The 24142-nt window shown below is 35.5% G+C and overlaps 1 protein-coding gene across 1 annotated transcript; it reads right to left on the bottom strand.

Moving 5' to 3' along the window:
- Positions 1-16985: 16985 nt before the first annotated feature.
- Positions 16986-21700, bottom strand: LOC122075674 (protein MHF1 homolog). The gene is made up of 4 exons (XM_042640796.1): positions 21280-21700; positions 21111-21182; positions 17842-17922; positions 16986-17377 (listed from the first exon to the last, which is right to left on the bottom strand). The coding sequence occupies exons 1-4, from the start codon at positions 21386-21388 to the stop codon at positions 17235-17237; spliced, it is 405 nt and encodes a 134-aa protein (XP_042496730.1). The 5' UTR covers positions 21389-21700; the 3' UTR covers positions 16986-17234.
- Positions 21701-24142: the final 2442 nt, after the last annotated feature.

Raw genomic sequence — 24142 nt, 5'->3', positions numbered from 1 at the left:
AAAAAAAAATTAGGCGGAGTCGTGTGGATAAACGGCGGTGGAAGAACAACCCCACCTTCCTCCAAACATGAGCCGTCCAATTCGGAGAATCAGATTAGTTTCTCACCGTTAACAGTTTTAACGGCGTCACAAAATCAGCTCTCACAAGTTGAAACAGCGAAGCCGAGGCTATCTATGTCTCGTTGGATTGTTCTAACAAATTATTTTATGGATTAAACCTAGCTCTCTTAATTTTTTATATCGCAATTTGGTGATTTCATTTTTGGTAATAATCGTAATTTGGTGATTTTCATTTTTGGTAATAATCGTAATTTGGTAGTTTTCTTTTTTGGTAATAATCGTAATTTGGTAGTTTTCTTTTTTGGTTATAATTGTAATTTTGGTAATTTGATGATTGGACCAGTTTCGATCCAATATGAGCGTCCGCATAAAACATATTCTGTTTTCAAATCAAGTCACACTGCGGTTTGGTCCGCTTTAATCGGATGAACCAATCTTGGTCTCAACTGGGCCATATCGAAGCTGGCCCATCCAATTTGGTTTTCTGTTCGTTTTCGGATTGGGTTATCATACTGGTATCAATTTTGTTATGAGGTTGGTTCTGTTAAAATATAAATTAAAAAATAAAACATTTATTGCAGTCTTTTTTTTTTTTTTTTTTTTTTTACCATCTTGATTTTATTTTCTGTCTGTTCTGGTTTTGGCCGGTCCATTTTGGTTGATTTCTAGCATTGTTTCATATAAACTCATACCAAAGTTGGTCTGATAGGAGTTCAGTACAATATCGGTTTAAATTTGACACTTTACATTCATCTAGTAATTGTCAGCAAAAAGGGCGGAATTTTCCCATCTATGAGCAAGTGGCATAGGAAGTGCATCAATTTTCATACAAGAGATCGAAGAGGTTGTTTTATGTGAGGAAGAAAGAGAGATGATGCTCAGTCAATGGCTTTTAGAAACTTTTCCCTTTGTCAGTATCTTTAATTGACACTAATTAGACGTCATTACAAAAAGAAAAATTTCACAAATATTTTTTTTTGCAGATCTGTCACATGCCCTATCAGCTATTGATAAAATATGATTTTTTTTTGCCAAACTATGTTATCGATGCCAAAAGACATGGTATGACAAGTTTAGTGAGTGGCATCCCTTACAACATTAATGAGGTTGGTAAAACTTAATCATGAATTAATTAATACCATTTTCATTAATAGAATAATTAAGTAACTTTTATCTTTCAATGCCCCAAAATCATTGTTTCAAAAATTGAAATTGGATCAGTCAAATGAGATTCAAATTCATCTTGACCAATCTGATTATTACGTTCTAGAGCAGTTGATCCTAGGGTTTTTAGGACTAAATATCTAGTCTTTCAAATCTAATGGGCCGATTTTAGGGTTTTTGAGATTAATTCCAACTGATTATTATTCAATTCAGTTCGGAATTGAAATGATCGATTCAACCTAATTTCAAGTTTAGAGTTCTTTCCATAAATGTCTTATAATGTGAATCTTTATCTAGATTGTCACCGCAAAGTGGACCTACTGACAAAAAATGGGATCAAGTCTACTTCAACCTACCTAATATAAGCTCACATTCATGACCCTTGATATCCACCAAATGGAAAATTAGTTGGGTCCAAATTATGTGAACATACTCATTATGTAATCTTCTGCGTGCAAGTTTCAAATCAAAAGCATGTAAAAATGTTGCACAAGATATGGAATGGTAAGAGTAAAAGGTCAATACATGATTCAAGTTCAAGATATAATGGTAAGAGCTGAATAACTTAGAATTCGAGATGGAATGGTATTTTTGGATGTTCAGGTTGTCCTCCCCCCACCACCTCCCCCTCTTTTTCTCCTCAAGGTAAGGTTGCCATTGAGGATTTGAATTCCTTCAATCATGAAAAAGTGGCCTCAAATAAGGAGGTGGACTGAAACTTATATAATCTATTTTTAGATAGTTGAGAATTGTATTTTATTTTTAGGCTATTATACTTTTTAATAGGTAGAAAAGTAATTAGGATTGATCATCTTTTAGAATATTTTGCATTTCAGAAGGGGGTTTCAGTTTTGTAATGTTGATCAATTTTTTCTTTGTATATTATCGACATGGAAAAAGTCTCTCTGCATCTAAGCATGTTTTACGTCTATTTACATTTTTTTTATTTGTTGTTTTCTTTATTGAATAAATGAATAAAAAATATTCACGTGTGTAGGCACTTAGGTTAAGAGAACTCTTTCCCTATCCAAATTTATATATGCTTTCTCTTGTGGTTTGAGGTTTTTTCCAACCAAGGAAAAAATAACTAACCATCAATTTATTTCTAAAAACACATATGAGGAAAGAAGAAAAAAAGATGACTTGTGATTCTGAAATTGATCACAAACTTTGACATATACGCTACAAGGAAAGTTCCATTTAACAAACATATAGTTCAACTAATTATCCCTACCACTTAAATCAAATTAGTGGATTGTGAAGATAAACTTATTATTATTATTATATATATATATATATATATTTTTTTTTTTTTATTTACATATTAAATCATATAATAAGTGATATTATGATCTACAACTTATAGAACAAAAGAAGAAAAAATTGTGTGGCAGGTTAGGTGGATTTCTTTGCTAGCTAGCATAAATATATGCCACATAACATATTAAATCGAGCTAAAATTTTAATTACAAATATACCCCAAAGTTCTCTGCTGACGTATAAGTTTTAATTCGAACAAAATTTCCATATGCTAAGAGAAATCACTAAGAATTTCAGAACTACCTAAAGAGTCCACAGACTTCTAAGATACTCCATGTACATATATATGTGGGAGCTTTGCTTTTATATAGAAGAGTATGTGACAAAATTACAACCCAAAAGTTAACATGAAAGGAAAACGACTCCAACAGGTGACACAAAACAAGGAGGGGCCCACAAATCCTTGAGCAACCGCCACATTACACATGTCCGACCTTTTATGTTTTTTCTCATCAGTAGATTTATAGCTTTCATGGATATGGATACGGCTGAGTTCGCTAGATCATCCTTTGAAGATATCAAAATTGGTGATAATCTAGAGATTCTTACAAAACTTGTCTATGTATAAAGTTTTGTTGTCTTTACAACAGTATTAATAATTTAGTTTATTTTTTTAGTGCTTAAATAAGTAAATTAGTAAATTAGATATTCATACAACCTTATGTTTTTGTCATGTGGCAAATCAGTTGAAACTATAATTTTTTTTTTAAATTATCATATAATCTTTCTATGAGACAAACTGGATATACCCTCTAAACTAGCTAGCCTGCAAAATTGTACATTTATGATATCAGTTTTCTTAATTTTGTTAAGCCATTTTTCTTGTAACTATAGTTTTAATCATGTGGCAATTTAATTGGAGGTAAAATTTTAGAGAGAGGGATAGGTATGTGATGAGCACAATAATGTGTGAAATCTTAGGGATATAAGTGTACATTTTACCCCATTTTAGATAGTACTACTTTTATTTTTCTTGTTTTTTTTTAGTTTACAAGTTTATAAGATAAAGTGCTTAAAGTGAATCAGGAACCAGTCCAAAGGTGGGACCCACTCATTGGTACCACATCCTCTCTCCTATAAAATCCTGCAGATTATTCTCTCTCCTTGTCACCTCACAATATCTTGAAGATGCTATGCAGAGATTCCTTTCTGATTTAATCAAGATTGCAAGATATTGGTTAATATTGTAAGGAAGGAATAGAATTTGTTAATTTTGGAAACGGATTTTCTCATTCTTCACACAATATCTCAGAGAATGAGGATTTTTACCAAGATTTTATTTTATTTTATTTTATTATCTTTCTTTTCTTAAATAAGACTTGTAGAATGAAGGAAGCAAAACAAAAGCCCTATAAAAGCCCCTTCCTCCCCCCTCTTAATTATTATTCCCCTTAGTTTATTTTCTAGTTTATGCTTAGTTTTTTTCTCTCTCTCCCTCTCTCACTCTTTAGTTTTAGTTCTTCTCTATTTTTGCTTTAATCACTTTGGTAATAGTTTTTTATTCTTATCCAGCCTTTTATGTTTATGATTTATGCAATTGAGTTGTAATTTTTTAAGTTATAGTTCTAGGCTTAGATCTAGGTGACAAGATCACGAGTCGTGGAGCAATTTTTTTTTTCAATATTTGTTTTCTCTAGTATTATAAATTTCAGATTTGGTTTATTTCAGATTTGGTTTTTAATACTGGTAGTATCTCAAATCGATCAAATTTTCAGTTCAAGGGTTGAAGTTCAAGTAAGTAGACTCCTTCAGTAGTATTCTCTCCCCTCTCTCATTCCCTCTTTTGACTACCCTTTCTTTCTTAATTTAGGATTTTTATTTTCAGTCGTTACATTATTGCTATCCCTTTCCCCCAAGGTTCATGGCTAGTGTATGTGCTGGCTTTGCCCCTCCTAGCTATAGAACCATCAATTTATTGCTTTTATTTTAATTGTCTCCCTTTCCCTAAAGCCAAGTAGAGTAACCCTTGTAAGAGTGACTCTCTCGTCAAGTAGGGAAGCTCATATTATGATGCATCTCTCGGGCTAAGTAGAGAAACCTACTTGTGAGTCTCTCTCTAGCTTTATCCCATTTCTTTTACTTTATTTTTATTTCAGCATTTTTTTCCTTTATTATTATTTTTTTTTTTTAATTGCGTGGGTTGTTTATTTTAAGTTATTTATTTATTTAATTTTAATTGTGTGGCTTGCGTCTTTAAATTCTTAGATGACGAATGGTTAGGACGTTATTTTAGATACATATATTTAGGACGGTAATTGGAATTAGATCACAACCATTAATCGGTTCACTTTCATATTATTAAAAGAAATAAAAAAATAAAGTGGTTGTTCTCTCTGTGTTCGACCCATAGCTATACTGATCCGTACGTTTGCGGTTATATTTTAAATCTCAAACAGTATGCTAGTGTACTACCTAGGAATAAGGTATGTTAGCGGGATTTTAACCGTTAGATGAAACATAACAAATCTCATCGGTTCATGTAACAAGGTCTTACAAAACTTACCCAATACTGCCGCTCCATGGTCTTCTTCAGCTTAGCTATTCCTTTACCCTCATACTATGATCGTCATAGACACCGAAGAAATGGATGGGGAGATCTCACCGGAGCTTTGAGATCCCGACGCCATACAACTGTCAACATGATCACAAGAGCTGGAGATGAAGCCAGTGATAACAAAAACGACGTCCTCCACAAAAACACAAAACACAAGCCAAAGACGATCCAAATAATCACAAAAACACCTGCTAGGTGTTTGGCAAAAAAACAATTGCCGACAAACCTGAACTACTCGTCCCTAAAATAAAATAGAAGAAGATTTACGGAGAAGAAATCATCAGTGACCAATCACCCTCGATCATTACTACCCAAAAACCTATGGGGTCGGAAAAAAGTGTGAGACGAACTGACAATTCATTCACAGTGACAAGGAGTGACTTGGATTTGGCCGGAACCTGTATGGCTTTAGCTTTCCATCAAAATCCCAAATTCCGGCAAAGAGGGGAGGTAAAAGGGGATGTATCGATATTATGTAGATAAGATGTTGGATCATATTCCATCTTAGGCAGGGGGGTAGCATGCCGGAATGGATAGTGACGAATGTCAGCGCAGCAAACTCGGTTTACAGAGCAAAATTAAAAGCCTTATAGAGAGGGGTATCGGTGATCGTGAAGCCGGCGAAGCTGTTGTTCTCCAAGAAGGGGTCAAACACCATATAAATGGGTTCGAAGCTTTCACATTCCTTCATTAAAAAAAAAAATACTTTCACATTCTATGTAATCAACTGGCATTTACAAACTCTCTGATCCACCATTCCTCTTTGAATCTGATCTATTATGCTTTTCCTTTTGGTTCGGCTTCTCAACCTGTGATTCAACAACATCAGCGTCGTCATCGTAGTGGTGTTGAGGAACACCACACGGCATTGTATCTAAGAGTTTCCAACAAAATGCAGCACCGGAAAATACATACCATAACCTGAAATTTCCTCCTCCCGAACGATCGAAAACCAAAGATCCGACATCGTTCCTGTGAATCTTCGTTATTTTCCTACCAATTTTGAGGCGGAGTAATCAGAGAAACGAGCCAAACATGTTTGAACTTGCCAACGACGATGATACTTCGAAGAAGACTGTGGAGCGGCGGTATGGCACAGGTTTGGTAAGACAACGATTATGAACGGATCAGATTTTGTTTATTTCATCTAACGGCTAAAATCCCACTAGCATACCTTATTCTTAGATAATGCGCTAGCATACCTGTGTTTTTCCCAAAATATTATAAACATATTCTTTACGTCATTATCCATATATTTGAGAAGTATGAAATAAAGTTGATTTTTTTCACTCAATTAAATAGTTTTTATTAAAAAAAACAAAAAGGAAAAAAAGAAAAAAAAACTATTTTTATATCCGAACCCACAACCACCAGGTTGTAATAGTGAGTCATTAGAAGAGCAAACCCACGCATTGGCTTACACCATAATACATTCACTACCCACGCCCTCGATGGAAATGTTTAAATCACTATCATAAAGAGACGTGCATGAGAAACAGTTGCTTGACTGGAGTTTGAAGTCTTGCAATGTTCACGTTATCCGCGAGAGCTTAAACTGACTAGTGTGTGTGTGACACGTTCAGTTGAACACTTTAGCTAACTGTACTGGCAAACTGGCAGTGGAAGCTACAACCAACCAAAGAGCGTGTTGCAATAACACGGTTGCATGTATCACCACCGGCGACTGGTTGGTGGGGTTTAAAAACCCGAAATGAGGATAAAATTGGTTTGGATTGGATCAAATTAAAATTGGTTTAAAATCAGAGAAATCAGCTATAAAAAACCTGAACCGTAGTTTCCAGATTTTCCAATTCAGAATTTGGATTAGCCGAATCCAAATTTCAAACCCTACTAGTAGGGTTCCGAAGATAGTATTATTATCGTACCAAGTGATCTGTATTGGTCAGGCAAGTGTCTAATATCTGGTATCATATTGATCAGATATCATATCGATTGAACAATATAAATTAAGAATAACATAATTTAAAATTCTATTTTTAAGATAAAAATAAAAATATTTCTATCTGATACGAATAATCTAATACCAATACATTGTGATATTCGTAATGATTTTGAGAATGACTGATACCATCCTAAGCATTAAGCGGAGAGGATTAGGCCATCGAGTTAGCCATGCCAAGTCAAGCCAAGACAAGCCGGCTTGATAGAATACTTTGGTTCGGAATTCGGATCTCTCGGCTCCTTGTCTTTATGTGGGTTATATAAAAAAGGTACTTATTCGCTGTCTATGGTTCTGTTACAAGTCAGGATATCCAGAGGTGTATGATTGGAGATTTGATATGCTATGGATATCCTATCCAAGCCTTTTGCGCTCTATCGTCCCGCTTTGGAATCTTTTGCCGTAGGGCTTTTCTTTTTCTTTTTATTTAATTAAATATTTCCTTAACTCCATTGTTTTATAAAGATGAAAATTTTAAAAAATTAATTGTAATTGCATTCAAATATTTTTTGGTTGAAATTGTAATTGCATGCAATTAACCTGCCCTTTATCGTCCTAATTTGGAATCTTTATCGTAGACTTCTTTTTTTTAATTAAATAATTGCATTGTTTTATATCCATCTTTTCTATTGATTATGATAAAAAAATTTAAAAAAATAATTCTACTTGCATTCAATTTGTTTTGTCGAAAATTTAACTGCATGCAATTAGAAAAATCCTGATATTGATATGTAATGATTCAAGCTAATTAAATGTCAGATTATTTCAATAAATAATGACAAAAGAAAAAGAAAATCACTGTCGAGTAACATCCCCTGCACCCTCTCACGTGGGGTAATTAAATTATCACCCCACCGATCTCCTTAGATGTCCATGTACACTTACAATATCCCTTGTGTCAACATCAAGGACCACTCAGTCTGGCATTTTCACCTTTTATGAGAAAGGGGAAGTCATTTTGCCCCTCTCTATGTCTAGGCACAACCCAATACTTTTAGAGAGAGTCCATCCCCCCTCCCCAAAGAAGATAATACATTGGTGTAAATGATAAATTCTTCTTAAAAACCAATACAAGGAATCACTGCCTTGTTGCATCCCCCTATACTGAAACACATAGGAGTGGTGAAATGACCACCCCAGGCCTAAGGACAAATTGAAAACTATTATTAAGAATCTTGTTGATATACAATTAACAATACTCCATTCAAGCATTCTCAAGTGAATAGAATGCCCAATTCTATCTATAATTGTGAATCTTTTAAGATATAAATCTAAGAATAATCAAACACCCAAATTATATAATGCAAATCAATAATAATTAAAAAATAAATTAGGTTTGTTAAAGACACTAAATCCAACCGTTTACACTCTATATGCACTTAAAACGACTCTCAATTATTTTTTTAAAGAGGAATAAGATGTCCACAGACTCCATAGCAGAGGCACGACCTTGGTCGATATATTTGGTCTATCGACCAAGAAAACTTTTGCCCAAAAAAGGTAAAATTTTGGAAACCTCCCTCGGTTATCCCTTCCAGGGTTAGAAAAATGGGATTTGATCGGATCCATCGATTCATGTCAATCTGGATCGGACCAATCCAACACAGAAGGTAAGGTTTAGGTGAGGGCAGGTTGCTGATTTCCACTAATTCTAGCCGATCCATACCCGATCTAGATCGGAATTGGCCATAATCGATCCATGTCAGAAATCCTATTTGGGTGGGTAAACAAATCATGTTCACTCTGGATTGGAATCAGTTGGAACCGATTTGGATCTTGATTATCAAGGTCCTAATCACCTCAACAACTTGTGTAGTTTTTTTTTTTTCCTATAATGGGGTACCTTGGGGGGTGGGGATTGTTAATTAGTGAGGGCATTTGATGACAAGTGCTTGCTCAGTTGGTTTGTAATGTGGTAGGAGGTCATGTGTTTAACTCTCCCAGCTTCATCTTGTGCCATAAGACACTCCCCTCTCATTCGTCTTCCCTTCACTCCGTGCAGTTTAAAGATTAATATTTAAATCTCAATAATTGGATTAATATCAATCTTTTATATATAGTAATATGAATGAATATGCATCAACTTAGATCAAACGATTGTAATTATACTTTTCATTATAAAAAAAAAAAAATTTTTGATTTTTTTTATACTTTTACCCTCATTTGATCGATACCACACTTAGTTTAAGATTGAACGAGTATCAATACCAATCTTAACCGATACTAATATGATTCAGTCGATCCAATACCACTACTAATGCTGATACTCTGAACCCTGTTGTAAGTATAATTAAAATCAAGTCCCATTTAGCAATTAGATATGATAGAACTTTTTTTTCTTTTTATCGAAATAGTGAGGATAGCTGAGATAAATAGAATCTCAGTTTCCTTTATTCTTAAAAACAAAGATGGGATTAAAAAGAGAGAAAAAAAAAATTGCAGCTTCCAATAGAAACCACTAACTTTGGCTAATTGGTAATTACAATACTGTAGTGGACAGACAAGGTTGAACTATGTAATATTATTGGAATTGGAAATCACAAAAAGGTCAACAGGAGGTGGATCCTCCCAACTCTTACCAATGGGGGACACGAGAGGAGACAGGAGAGCAGAGAGGGAGAGAGAGAAAGAGTTCCAAACCAGTCCGGCACGTCACCGAATTCTCCCTCCCAATGGGCCCCATCTTATAATAATATATAACCTAATATATATATCTTTTCCCAACTTACCTTTTATATTGATTTTTGTCATTTAGTGAATGACCTGACCTGTCTTTCCCTCTTTGGTTCTCTTTTCCTCACTCACATTCTCGCGTGATTTAAAAGCTAAAAAGAAGAAAACCTCTTTGTGTGCTGTGTGTTACCAGAGATTGATCAAAGAAGACCTGACCTGCCTTGCCTTGGGATAGCCGGAGCTGGCAGGATTGTACCACCAATGTTATCTGTTATTTCTTAACAACAAATGTAGTCAGAATAATAAATTAAAAAAAAAAGAGAAATCCTTTTTCTAATGTTATCCCCTCTTAGTTTAATATCTCTCTTCTTCTACTTCAGAATTAAAAAATAAAACAATTAGGTGATTGGTCACGAGAAGAAAAAAGAAGAAGAAGAAGCGATCTGTTACATTTGTATAGGAAAGGTAGAGAGAGAGAGAGAGAGGCATCATGGGTGACATTATACAAGCATGTGACTCCAGTCTGGTCTGGTGTACGGGAGAAACTGTATTTTGAACTCGTGAACGAAAGGTAAACTGTAGAGATGTTTCCGTCACCAGAGGAGAAGGAAACACGTATGGTGCTAGCCATGGTTTTAGGTATCGGTTTAAGATCCGTTGTATTGAATGTATCATATTGATATTGATTGAGATCGATTTCTGATTTTTGACAGATTTAAATTAATTGTTCATATCATTTCAAGGTAAAATAGTAAAATTAGTACTTTTTATAAAAATCTGATAGCACACTATAGTTTACTGGTTTTTCTCTTTTAAAAAATCTAATAGTTAAAGTGTTCGATTTAGGGTCATAAAAAATGAATCGAGATTTGAATCGGGTTCAGTGGATTTTGATTTGGTTTTGATCGGCTGAAATCAATTACGAATCTACCATCATCTGATATAACCATAGAAATCAGGTAAGGATCAGGCAAAATCGGGATCAGTTTCATTTGATTCCTATCCATATTGTCCTATTTAGTTGACTCCATTTTGATTTTTGAATCTATGGTTCAACTACTTGTAATAGTTCCTAGACCCTTTTTTGTTTCCTTTGAAATTAATAGATCCACAATTTTTCATAGACTAGTAAATGAAAGTAGAGGATGAGATAAATGAAATTAAATCAAACTAAATAAGATTTTGTTGGGAGTTATCATTGCCTAATTTTCTATGAGAAAGCAATATAGGGGAATGCAGAAGAGAAGAGCAGAGAGGGGAGAGAGAGAGAGAGAGAGAGAAGCATCTGCTAGCATAACCCACGCTGACAACTCACAAGACTTTTTCCTAGACTTTATTCGTCGGATTTAAGGAGGACAATAAAAATCATACTAGAATCATCCTACCTTTAATAATAGTTTACAATAATCACACACTTATATGATTATTAAAGAAAAAATCCTTTTTTTTTCTACAATTGATTTCACTTCCCTTCCTTTATTTGCAATATGGAACCCCATAGTTGATGACATGTTTAAAGTACTTATACAATCAAATTTCAAGGGGTAGGTAACTCCACCATATTTATCCACAACATTAAGAACTTCCTCTTTTAAAATTTTATAATAAAAATGTCAATATCCTTTTCATTTGTTGACACTTGTAACTACTATCTAACATAATCTTAACCACTTTCTTTGCATTTAGATGTGGCATATGATTATCAAGTGTAAGATTGTTGTTAACTTGTTAGTTTGACAAATTTAGAATAATGGGCTCATATTCAATCTTGGATTGTAATTGTAGTTAGTTAAAATGCGTTTTAGTTGACTTTTTTTTGTTGTCATTTTTTCCCAGTTTCCGTATTGATCTCAAATATATTGTAAAAAACTTAAGAATATAATCTATTTTAAATATTTGTTACATATTTTTATTTTTAAAATATTTTGATTCTAATAAAAATAATATTATACAACTTCTAGCCCATAAATTAAATAAAATATATGACTATATGACATGAGTTGTGTACTTTTGCCCCAATTTATGGGTGTTTATTCGTAATTTTTTTTTCATATTTTTTAATTTAAATGTGTAAAATATGTACCGTTATAAAATCATCATACCAAACAAAATATTTTTATTGATCCTATTTAAACTAACTATAATGTTGACATTCCACATGAGAAGTCATAGAGATTACTAAATAAGATAAGAAATCCCTACACATCACTGGTCTTTAGAGACACCCTAATCATCAGATAAGAAAACTTTATATGTGTAAGATCAATGGTAGTCTATTAAATGCATCAAAGAAGACACATGAAAATATCTTTAGTAGATGTTGTACAAAGACAGTCAGATAGAGGAGCAATTGAATTTGGATGGAACATTTTAACAAACACATACGCGGCAACAACTTTTTTTTTCAATTCATTAAACGAAGTCCAACTTTGGAAACTAATTAATAAAGCTATATTGATGAAGACGGATACACCTACAAGGCTTCAACTCTTAAGACAAGTAACAATACAAACACATGTGAAGGCTCAAAGGCCCATTTTTCAGCCACAAAAGCGATGCCACAAGTCTTTGAATCTTTCCTTTCCCATTCATGTCCTCTTCTGCTCACTGGCTAAATAAAAAGTATTTTTTTTAACTTTAAGCTTTAGCGGTACCAATCCTCCGCGCAATCATACTACCCTAAAAAAGAAGAAAAAAAGTACTTGAAATTTATTTGATCCAATTTTGGGTGCATACAATATTTTGCCTCATCTGTCTATTTAATTCCAATAAGATCAGTTGATCCATATAGTACTTTCTTAGGGTTAGGGCATATTTTAGTTAATTCTAGAGATTTTAGTTTGTTTGGTATTGTATCAAAACTTAGTTGGGATTCATAGCTCTTCATTATTCAACCCCAGTATGACCTGGTCCATGTGGTCATGGGTCAGGATGGACCCACGGGAATAGTCAGGTTAAAGGCCGAGATATTCATCGTTAGCAAAAAAAAAAAAAAAAAAAAAAAAGTTGGGATTTGATCAGGATCTTGATTCTATTCTTTCACGCCTTGGTCCAATTCCCAACATTCAGGGATGGTTCAATCTCAAGATAGCAACAAATTGTCCTTAGTAGTTATATTACGGGAGAGGGTTCCCTACCTCATATCATATCTTCTCTAGCCGAAAGGTGGCTAGAGAGATAAAATAGGAAACATAAATCAAGAGAGAGACAAGCATAAAAGTGTGGCTGGTCCCTCTCTAGCCAACCCCCGACTAGAGAAGTTCTAAAACTTACCTATGAGGTCATGGTAGAGAAAATTTTGAACGTCATACCAGCAATGCGAATAATGGTATCATCCACATAAAACTCACTTGGTCAGTAAGATCAAGAAGATAATAAAAGATCTCTTATGAGAGAAAAATAATATTTTGGCATCTTGGAAAACTTTTCCCTCTTAAGAAGTTTTTCTTTTGGTACAATCCCAAGTTAAAGAAGTTTTTTCTTTCCGTAGAATCTCAAATTAAACAAGTTGATATCCTAAACTTTATGAGAAAAAGATCATTGTGCCAATCATGTAGGGATTTTTTCCCCCATACCATATCACATAACTAAAACTCTCAATCCTCTTAACTTTTCTCTCTCCTCAACCTTGTTAGTAAAGATTTAATTCACGATATCGATATTGGAAAGGATCTTTGTATCAATTAGGCAATCAATACCGATACAACCAATCAAATATCAATGCCTAAAATTGTACTTGAAGGCTTCTCTTGAAGAAAGTCAAGAAACTGAGTATACCATGGAAGATTCCCTTATGCTGGCGATGTGGGGAAGAACCCTTAATAATATTGTATATATATATATATATATAATTACTTCTACTTTTACATAGGGGGGTTGTTGAACCACTAGTCTAATAAAGTGTGAAACGGCTATTGTAGGGAAAGAAATCTATAAAGGGAAAAAAATTTGGTAACCAAAACTTGTTTATGGAAGAATGATATATGGGAACATGTGGTAATCATATGCTAAGAATTTAAGAATCTTCACTTACCTTCATGTGAGTCTTCTTAGTAAAACCCATATAATATATTGGATTATAAACTTGTTTGGCACCTTCATTTAACTACTACTACTACTTACTTGCTACTCACCCACATTCAGAATCAGAGGAGACTATCTGATACCAGGTCCCCTCTACTTACCAAATTGAACTTTCACATTAACTGTTAAATTAATGCAACCTCAATGGACTAAAAATATATAAAACAAAAAAGGGTTCTACTTACCTTTAAATTTTAACTCTTACACCTATTATATATATATATATATATATAGAGAGAGAGAGAGAGAGAGAGAGAGAGAGAGAGAGAATACATATTATTTAATATTGCTCAATCATTCAATCCATGGCCAGTGGCCAGTGGCCAGTCGGCGATCATTAAAAAAAGTAGAATAATTTATAATGAGGGACTCGAGAAATACGAGGGAAGTGGTTTGATTGGCCCATTGGGATGTCCTCTGCATATTTCATTATTATTTATGTCACTTTTTTTTCTTCTGAAACTTCTGCTGCTCTGCTGCCGCTGCGCTGCCGCCTTCCTAACCGGTTTTAAAAACAGGAATTGGGATCCAGATTGGTCCGCCCAATTTAGAATCAGTGAAAATCGAGACAAAAAAACTCTGAACTAGAACCGGTTCAATCTGAATCAGATTGGAATTCAAACCAAGAATTGATGGAAATAGAGTGAAAGAATCCTAATCCTAGTTTTCGTACAGGATCAGTATGATCCAAATTGGCTGGAATCAGGATTCCCCTCAATCGATTTTAATCCAGATCGAACTAAATCAGTCGATCATTTTTCAAACCTTGCTTTCTAAGCATGGTTTTGGTTATTGGGTCCATACACATATCCATCGAATCGGTCTGTATCAATCGATTTAAGATCATATCAGCTGATATTTATTGGTGGCATATCAATATCGGAATTCCACCATATGCTCCGATATTTACAACAGTGTTCCAAAGTACGCACTTTTTACTACTATCAAAATAAAGGGAGGGGGGGGGGTGGCGGGGGAGGTTGGAAAGTGGAAGCACTTCTTTCACAATTACATCTCATATGGGCTGGAAGTGATGAATTATTTTCTATTGTGTGGGTGGGCCTCTTGCCCACAATGTGTAACCCCAAAACTAGTGAATTGGCTCTGTGGTTGTAATGGGTAAACTCATGAGGAAAGAATCTGATGAGTTAATCATTAAGCCTATTATAGTACTATTATCATTTATCATTTATCAACCAAAGTACTTAAAGCTGCACTCAAATGGTTTTTTCTTATATTTTTTAAGGAGAGGGTTCCTCACATCATCGGCGTGGAAGAATCTCCCACCCTGCACCAACGGTAGCCCAGAGAATGGTACCATTCATATGAGATTTACATGATCCGTATAAGAGAAAGAAAACAATTAAAACTGTTTTTACGCTTCATTCTTTAGAAGCAGGGTTTTATTGCACAATATTAGGACCGGTATTAGTTGTTGCTGATTCTAACATGAATCAACTATATCATGCTAGATTGAACATTTTTGCCCCTCAAGATACCATACATGGTTTTTTTACTAATTCACTCTCCCATGTTTCGATACCACTAATACAGTACCAGGCACTTATCGGTATCAGACATGGCCAATATTGTTATGCCGATCCAATCCCAATACCTAAAACCATGCTTCGTAGTTACAACAACAACCTTCAAGTTCAAATATTTTAAGGGAAAAATCTAAATATTCTATGGCACATATCATTTCTGTACTAGAAACCAAATAGAAATTCTTACCCCCTTAATACCATAATCACTTTGAGAAGTGCTCTGTGGTGTGTGGAGACCACGGCCCAATAAGATGGCCATTGGGTTGGGACCACTCTTGAGTATGGGTGAGCATCCCACTGGGCCGTAGCTCGCTCATATATTCCAAGTAAAGGTTTTTAGTCAGTACCGTAGCTTTGGTAGTGGGAGTCTTGGTCTGCTCTCCCATTATCGATCATGAGTTAAGTTCAGAGAGAAAGATTCTTTCCTTTCCTCTACGGAAAGAAAAATGGAAAGGAATTGGCCCTGAGACCAAGTGACCAACAGAACAAGATTGGGTTGTCTCCACAAGAACAGAAAAGGAAAGGGCCAAACTCCATAGGGGTCAGGGTTTCATCATATATTACAAACCCAAATCTATGGCATGGAACCTGGATATTCTCTTGAAAGCTGAAACCCCTTACTCCCATGATCCCAGAGCTCTCATTATTCCCTTGATCCCATCGCAGTATCACAATGGGGACCAAACTTCAAACACCACTAACCAATATAAATCAAAGGATCGAGGACAGAGCTTTCCACAATCCCACAACCCACAATGAAGGAGAACTTGCGGTCGTGGGATGGGCATTGAAAAACATAGAAATGAAATTTCGACCTTCGTGGAGAGAGAGAACTTGCCTGCCAAAATCACCTTCAGATTCATAATTTTAATTTTCTCTTTTTTTTTTTTTTTTTTTGACAAACAAATGGAGTCTATTGGAACGGATCGGTTCCGAGACAGTTCCCGTTCCAATATGTATTTCCAAGAGAGTAGAGACAAATCATCCTTTTTGTAATGGTTTATACTTTTGCTTATGTTTAGGCCTCAGTATAGAGGTTAAGACCTCAGACAAGCAGACAGGTTAAAAGTATGACGCAAGGGGTGGGCCTTGTGCAGTACCAACATGACCATCTCCTCTTGCACATGCTTCTATGCGAAATCTATTCATTAATAATTCAGAAAAGAAGGGGAAGGAACTAAGTGTCATGAACATGGCTTTCTGATCTCTGTTTCCAGTCCTAATCAGGAAGGATCAGCCTGAATCAACCAATTGGGAAGAATCATCTTAAGGAAAAAAAAAATTCCTAAAAAACCCTATCTGGAATCAAGATCAGCCTCCGATCCAAATTCACCGATACGGCCGATCCGATCCCATTTCCTAGAAGGCTCGAAACATGGTCATGAAGAAGCAGTCCTGGATGATACAGTTTCTAGTTCAAGGGTACTACCCCCTTATAAATAACCTCTTGGTATGGAGAATGTGAGAAAGGAGACCTCATAGTGGCTAATTAGATAGGCCATATGGATTGGAAAACAAGTTGGGAGTTTCTTTTAGTGGAGATAAGATGAAGCAAGCCCGTTGGAGAAACAGAAACATAACATTATAGCTGTTTAATTTTCAAACCAGAGCACCAAACAAGAAGTATGAACATTTTCTTATTGTTTGGAAATATTCTTATTGAATAACCAATACACCAAAATTCTATACAACAGGAAGAGAAATCATAACCATATATCCATGTTTTAGTTCTACAAAGCAAATAGGTTAATGCAAATCAATTTTTAATGCCACTAAAAGAAAACGACCAGGGAAAAAAAAATATGCACCCTACAAATAGAGGAAAGTTTCCATATTTTCGGAACACCTTTCTTTGTGAGAACAGATCTACACATCAAGAGATATCAAGTACATTAGATGTAGTTTTATCTTCCTTTCTTGAAGCTTTCCTCCGCTTCCTCTCAGTTTGAGGTTCTTTCCCCTTCAGCTCATTGCAAAAGGATCTCAATGAGGAAGCCAGATGTTCGTTCCTGTGAGCTGAAATCAAAGTGAAGCAAGCTTATGCTGCACAAAGTTTGAATTTAACATATAACTGGAGTACAGATCTTTGTCAAGAAGAGTACAGCAATAAATGCAGTAATCGAGAGGGCAGAACATTCCACCATTTACAGAAGGCGTACAAGGAGTTGAGACGGATCAATCACAACAGTTGCTGCCTAGTGGATCTTCTATGGGAGAATCTGATGTTAGAGTCATATCACATGCATGGCATGGATCTCCCATGCTGAATGGGGATATTCTAAAATGCATCTGATGATTCCGACAAAGCCAGGGAAGATGAACTTGTCTTTTGAGTGTAATAAATATTCCATTCCCAATGTGATGTGAAAACTAAAACAAAGATTGATAGTTGTAATAAATCTTATGAATTTGCTAATCAACTTAGATGGATTCTTGTTACATCATTGTCATCATAAATCTAAATGAGTTGATAAACTTACCACATAGTATGACATCTTCCATATTTGCAGATTTGCGACCTCCATGCTGTGAAAATAACGCGAGATCTTTTGCCAACTGCTCTGCTATCCCAGAGGATATCTTTATTAGTTAAACATGACTTTTCCACAAAGGACCAAAATAATAATAATAATAATAATAATAAAACACGAGCAGAGCAGAAAATGTTATAGAATATTTCATAAATAAATTCTATTCCATTTAACAAAGTTTGGAAAACTCAAAATAATCATTTAGGTCTAAATTCAACTAAGCCTTTCACAACAAAATGGGTTGGATACACATATCCTGTTACACCATTCCACTCTGTTTAAAACTATGTTTGAAGGCAACCCAAAGTCATTCAAATCCTTTCCAGCCACTTCTTTCCAAGTAATTTTTCGGTTTACCCCTTGGTCTTCTAGCACCTCTAATCTGCATCATATCAGTCCTCACTAGTGCACTCAAAGACCTCCATTACAAATGCCCATAGCAGATCAAAATCATCTTTAATTTTTCCATAAATGTAGGTCTACTAACTAAAGATATATCTTATTATTTGCATAGCTAATTATTTCTATAACCGTTAGCATTTTACAACAAATTGGTAGTTCTGGTGAAGTGTAAACATGTTAGGTCCAATGACTACATGTTCTACTATGCAGGGTATTCTGGTTATTGTGGCTCTCTTCTATTCTTCCTCTTCTTTTAAATTCTCTTTTTTTAACAATAGATTCCAAAGCTCACACAACTTGAACCAGAGCATCTAGTGATCCAGGGAAGCTCCTCTTCAATCTTGGTAGATAAAGTACCTCAAACAGTCGGTGATAACATTAGATCAAACAGATCATGTCATCAAACATACAATCAAAGTCCACCAATTGAGGATGTGAAAATATCATCGATCTAAATAGTAGAGTTCTTTTCTTTTTCCCCTTTATTTTTTTTTTTTGGGTGAGGGTGTGATCAAGAATCAATTGACTTGGTGAAGATATAATATCTGTGTGATATTCTTAAAAAATTTATTGCGGAATTTTGTGCTACATAGTTGTGTGTTCTTCCTAGGACTGCTTATTTTGAATCACCTCTTGAAGGTGGGTAAGTAGTTGCACTTGAAACTTATTGATTCAAGTAAACAAGCTTCAGACGGCAGTTGAAGCTTCAAGTCCAGTAGTTTTTTGTGTTTGGAGAGTGGTCCTCTAACAGAACCCGAATCAGTACCTGGACATAAGAAAGAGAGAAGAGAGTAGAGGAGACAAATCAAGGAGTAGATGACAAAAGACAAGAGAACACCCCATGGTTTGAGTAGTGAGCAAAACTCAAACAGTGGGGTGCAAGGATCTATTTATATTAATCGTCAAAACAAATTACAACCAAAGACTGGGTCCACAACTAGAACCAACTTAAATGAAGAGTGAAATAACTTAAGACTTTACAGTAATACCCATAACACCTTAAGTAACCGACACACCCAAACCTATAAATCGAGACTAATATAATTTAACACTCCCCCTTAACAATATCACATGAGATAAGTTACCATTGTCACCATAGTCCTTTGAAACATCATAATAAAAGAATTTCAACCATTGATTGGACATAAAAAAAACTTTCATAAAACTCTTTTAAAATAAAATTATTAACAGATAATAACATTTTAAATGTTTTGCAAACTAAATTACCACCAATCTCGGAATTTCGTCCAATCATAATCAAATATCTTTGAGAGGTATATTCTCACATCCTTCAGGAAGTAGATTCTTTTTTTAACATCTCTTCCATTCAAAAATAAACATTATGAATCCAACACACTGATATATAGCCCAAGTAAGCATCACCCATTAGTAAACCCAAACGTGAAAAATCTAACGACAATGGTAAGGACCTCTTAGGTCTAGGGAATTGATACGCTCAAATTAGTCACCCAGCGGAGCGAGAACACGTGGCTTTCAAGGGAAGGACACGTGGCGCCCAACAGAGGGATACCACCTACGACCATGACTCCAGAGATCAGAGGGAAGGGGAGATTGGAGTCCCCCCCTCAACTGATAGAGGCCGTGAGGACTCTAACTACGTGAGGAGGGGGAGATACCCGGATTGAGAATATTCCCCACGAAGGTAGGAAGACGTATTCCAGTATGACTCGGAAGAGGATAAGCCTATAAGAAGGAACCCTAAGAGACAGAACAAGTAAGTCAATACGCCCACACCATTACTCTTGTGAAAAAACACTGTTTTGCGGGTCTCTAACTTGGGCATCGGAGGACTGACCTCGGAGCCATCTCTGGGCCTCTGCCTTCTGTGCTTGTGCAGGATCGGTGCTCAACCTCATACAGATTCTCGGCAGCAACAGGACCAAAATAAATTATCACAAAGAATCTTGTTTCTCAAACATCAGACAATAATCCATACAAGATTCTCAAAGTGATCCAATTCAATATACACACACAATATGAATAAACAGCATTTATATTTTAGACTCACATGCCTAAATATACAATGTGACAACCATATGAACATAATGCACGGTTTTGTCCCTAGTTCTGAAAATTTTAAGGTCTAACCTTGGGACAAACAATCACCCAAAATATAACAATGCAAAATAATAACTAAATGAACTATTTTTAATTGGATTTGATGGACATATAAATCCAACAGCATGTTGTTGAACTGGACATGAACGATAATGCATCAGCAAGAAAACCATATCAAATGTTCCACTACATTATCTAACAAATATCAATAAACACATCAATATATGAAACTTGGTCAGTTGTTAGTTTGATATAGTGAATAAGCATTTTGAACCCAGATCAAGCAATATAACCAAATTTACATTCTAGATTCGGCCGTTTGATCTGAAACCCCATCGAATCAGCGGAATATTGGCATGAATATTCCATTTCGGAACAGCATAAATCAAAATTGGTCCCAGCTGATTTCGTGGCGAATCAGCAGATTCCCTTGCTGATTCCCAATCCGATTCACCGATTTTTCGGTAGGAGCCATTCCATTTAAGATCGTCAGCAACAGTCAAATATAGTAAATCCTCAATTTTGATAGTCGACACCATACTATAGAGGTCCTAGATGTGACCGGCACAAGACTATGGTCACACTTACCCATCTTTCACTACAGAAAATTATTGGCTCAGCCACTGCTTGCAAATTAGGACAGAGATTGACCTAAATTGGTGCCAGAACAAATAAAACGAACTTCTATATCAAACAATAGACAACGATATTGAAAGCGTAAGAAGAGGACGTTTTACCCGTAAATTTGAAAGCTAGATCAGCTATGCATACCATGACCGGTTGAGAGATCTCCATGCCGTTTGTTTTCGCTAATGATAAATTCGATAAGAACCAACAAAAAAAAAAAAATTAAAAGTATATGTTAGAACGAAATGAATAGAAACTGAAGACATCTGGGCTTCGAACCTTCTGACTCGGCGACGGATATGACGGATAGACGGAACCTATCCCTCAAGAGCTCAGTCGCATCGTCATCTTCTTCCTTCTCCAAATCGCTTTCCCGGCTTCCTTCCATTGATATGATCTGGTTCTTCTTTCGTCAAATCGTTAATCACTTACTGAATATTAAGGCGCCACCAAACAGCGGATCGCGCGGGAAAACCAAACAAACAAAAAAAAAAAAGGTTCGCGATCCAGTTTCTCTCTTGAAAATTTGGTACTATGGTGGGTCACGGGCATGGTTTCAGATTCGTTGGTTTGGATCAGAAATGGCCAAGGCCGATCTTAATGTGGGCTGTTTCTACTCGGCTGAATCCCTTCAGAAACTAGGGTTAGGCGTGTTTGGGATAATACTTACTCATTCCTCACTGATATTGAAATCCTTTAAGACCGATTTGAAGCAATATACTCTCCTAGTACGTCCAAAATTTAGTATCATTAAATATCAAATAAAGTCATGTTAGGTCATTGTTACCTATCAAATCTATCAATTGGATGTTTATCATATATTCAAACAATTAAATACCGAATGAAGCTCTTGAGTTAAGTGAGTTACTGTGGAAGTAACTTGAGAAATCTAGCCGAAGAAATCCTCTAACAATTTACAACAATTAAGATCCAATAATGTTTTGAGCGAGTTATTGTAGAAGTAACTTAGGAAATCTAGTTTAAGAATCCGCCGACTTCAATTCTTAATCCATCATTATAATAAATCACCGACACAAGATTGTCAATATTAATTAGTCAATGCTCACCAATGCAATAACAGAAAAAATAATAAATAAAAGAAAGACAATCGTATAGGTAGCTATGGGCAAGAGTTGGGTGATCAACTCTCATGAGAGGATCCCGATCCTTGATCCTCCTGCATATGAACCATGTGGCACCTCTTCTTATGATCTCATTTGATTAATGTTGGAAGTTCCATTTACATAGATAGCAACGGGATCCAGCTCCTCTTCAACTAGGGGTGTCAATTCTGAGCCCGCGTCGATAGTCCCGATCGAGCCTGACTCTTTTATGGCCCTACCTAGACTTGCCCAATTAATAAACATGTCGGGCTTGGGCCCGACATGTTTATAAGACCGACTTTAATCGACTCGTTGTAGCCCGACCCCTTTAATACTACATAAAATTCTTATTTTGTCACTACTAGTATGAAACTAATTAAACTTTCTTACCCTTTGCTTTGTAATAGGATTTTATTAATTAACCTTTGTTTTGTAAGTTGTAATTGTCATATTTTCTTATTATTTTTTTTTAGAGAATAACCATAATCTCATATCACTTCTCTTATTGATTAAAGACTTGCGTCACATATTTTTGGGCTTTCAACCCACTTAAGAAAATAATTTTATGGTAGGCACGTTTAAAGCCCATTTATACTTAAATAGGTCCGTAGCCCGGTTAAGGCCTGATTAATACTTATTTAAGTAAGCCCGACACCGACTGGCTCGATTACAAACTATATCATGCCCTCTAAAGCTAGACCCATTTACTTAAACGGGCATTCATGGTGTAAGACTTCTAAATGGTCAAGTCCAATTTGACCCGATCGAGACTAGCCCGACCTGACCAATTGACACCCATGTCTTCAACGATCTTCCAACCATCATTCATAGGATGAGAGGCTTGAACACATATCCTAGCAACTAAGTCAATGGAGAATCATTGGTGTTGAATAGAATCTTTTTTCCGTATCAATAAAGCGTGGTGATCCCTTATCATTGCTTTAAATACTATATCTTTCATTTTCCCGTAATACTATCTGTTTTGCAACCACCGTAAATGTCACACTTGGTGTCTTTTATTTTTTATTTGTTATTTCTTTTTATCTCTGACAAATAAATCTAAAAAATAAAAAAGAAAAAATTACATGATTATCCACTTTTGAGTTTCCTTCTACAAAATTACCCAACCTAGGTTTCAGTTAACAAAAATGTACCAAATCATGGTCGAGTTTACAAAAGTACCAAAAATAGTAACCTTTACTCAATTGAGGATAAAAATTGCCATTTTTACCCCCGACAACCCCTTCTCCAATCACCCTTCCGACTACCCCGATCCCCTTCTCTGATCACCCTTATGATTTCCCCGATTGGAACAATCTGAGAATAGTTCTTCTCAAAGAGGAGTCCTTGGGTTGGGGTATACCTTTCATGGCCATGGCATCAAAATGAACCACCCCCTATTCTCCCTTTTCCGGCAGCATTCCCTACCCCTATTCTCCATTCTCTGCAACCCCATCACTACTGCAATTATGACCTCTCTCTTCCATCCATTCCCCTCCTTTGTTTCTCCCAAGAAGATGAGTGTGATCGACATTCTGACCCCAGTTGACGCGATTTGCAAAGAGTATGAAAAATACAATATCACGAAGCATAATGACCTCAGGGTCTCTGGTGATGATGCATTCGCTCGTCTCTACACTATCGTTGAAGCTGACATTGATGCAACTCTTTAGGTACGTTAAATCATTATCTCATCCTATTTTCAGGTTCCACTCAATTTCACCACCTAAAATGGAAAATGAATTATACACAAAAAAAAAAAAAAAACCCTTAAACAATGTACTATTTCCTATTCATAAATCGAAATCGCTGCCAACGAGAATAACATGGTGTCAATTGTCACCTTGAACGCTGAGATTCGTCAGACAAAGGCTCGAATGCTTGAGGAGCTCCCCATGTTGCAGAGATTAGCACTTCATAAGGTTATCTTACATTTGATTTTTTTCCCCCATTTAATTGATCAATTAAATGGTTTCATTTTACATTTAGATAAAAGGCTTCACAGTATCATATTTTCATTTTTTTTTTTCTTATTGATT

The sequence above is a fragment of the Macadamia integrifolia genome, chromosome 4 (assembly GCF_013358625.1).
Source record: "Macadamia integrifolia cultivar HAES 741 chromosome 4, SCU_Mint_v3, whole genome shotgun sequence".
In the NCBI taxonomy this organism is placed as follows: domain Eukaryota; kingdom Viridiplantae; phylum Streptophyta; class Magnoliopsida; order Proteales; family Proteaceae; genus Macadamia; species Macadamia integrifolia.
The sequence above is the reverse complement of the archived record's forward strand: the minus strand, read 5'-3'. Positions and strand labels throughout refer to the sequence as shown.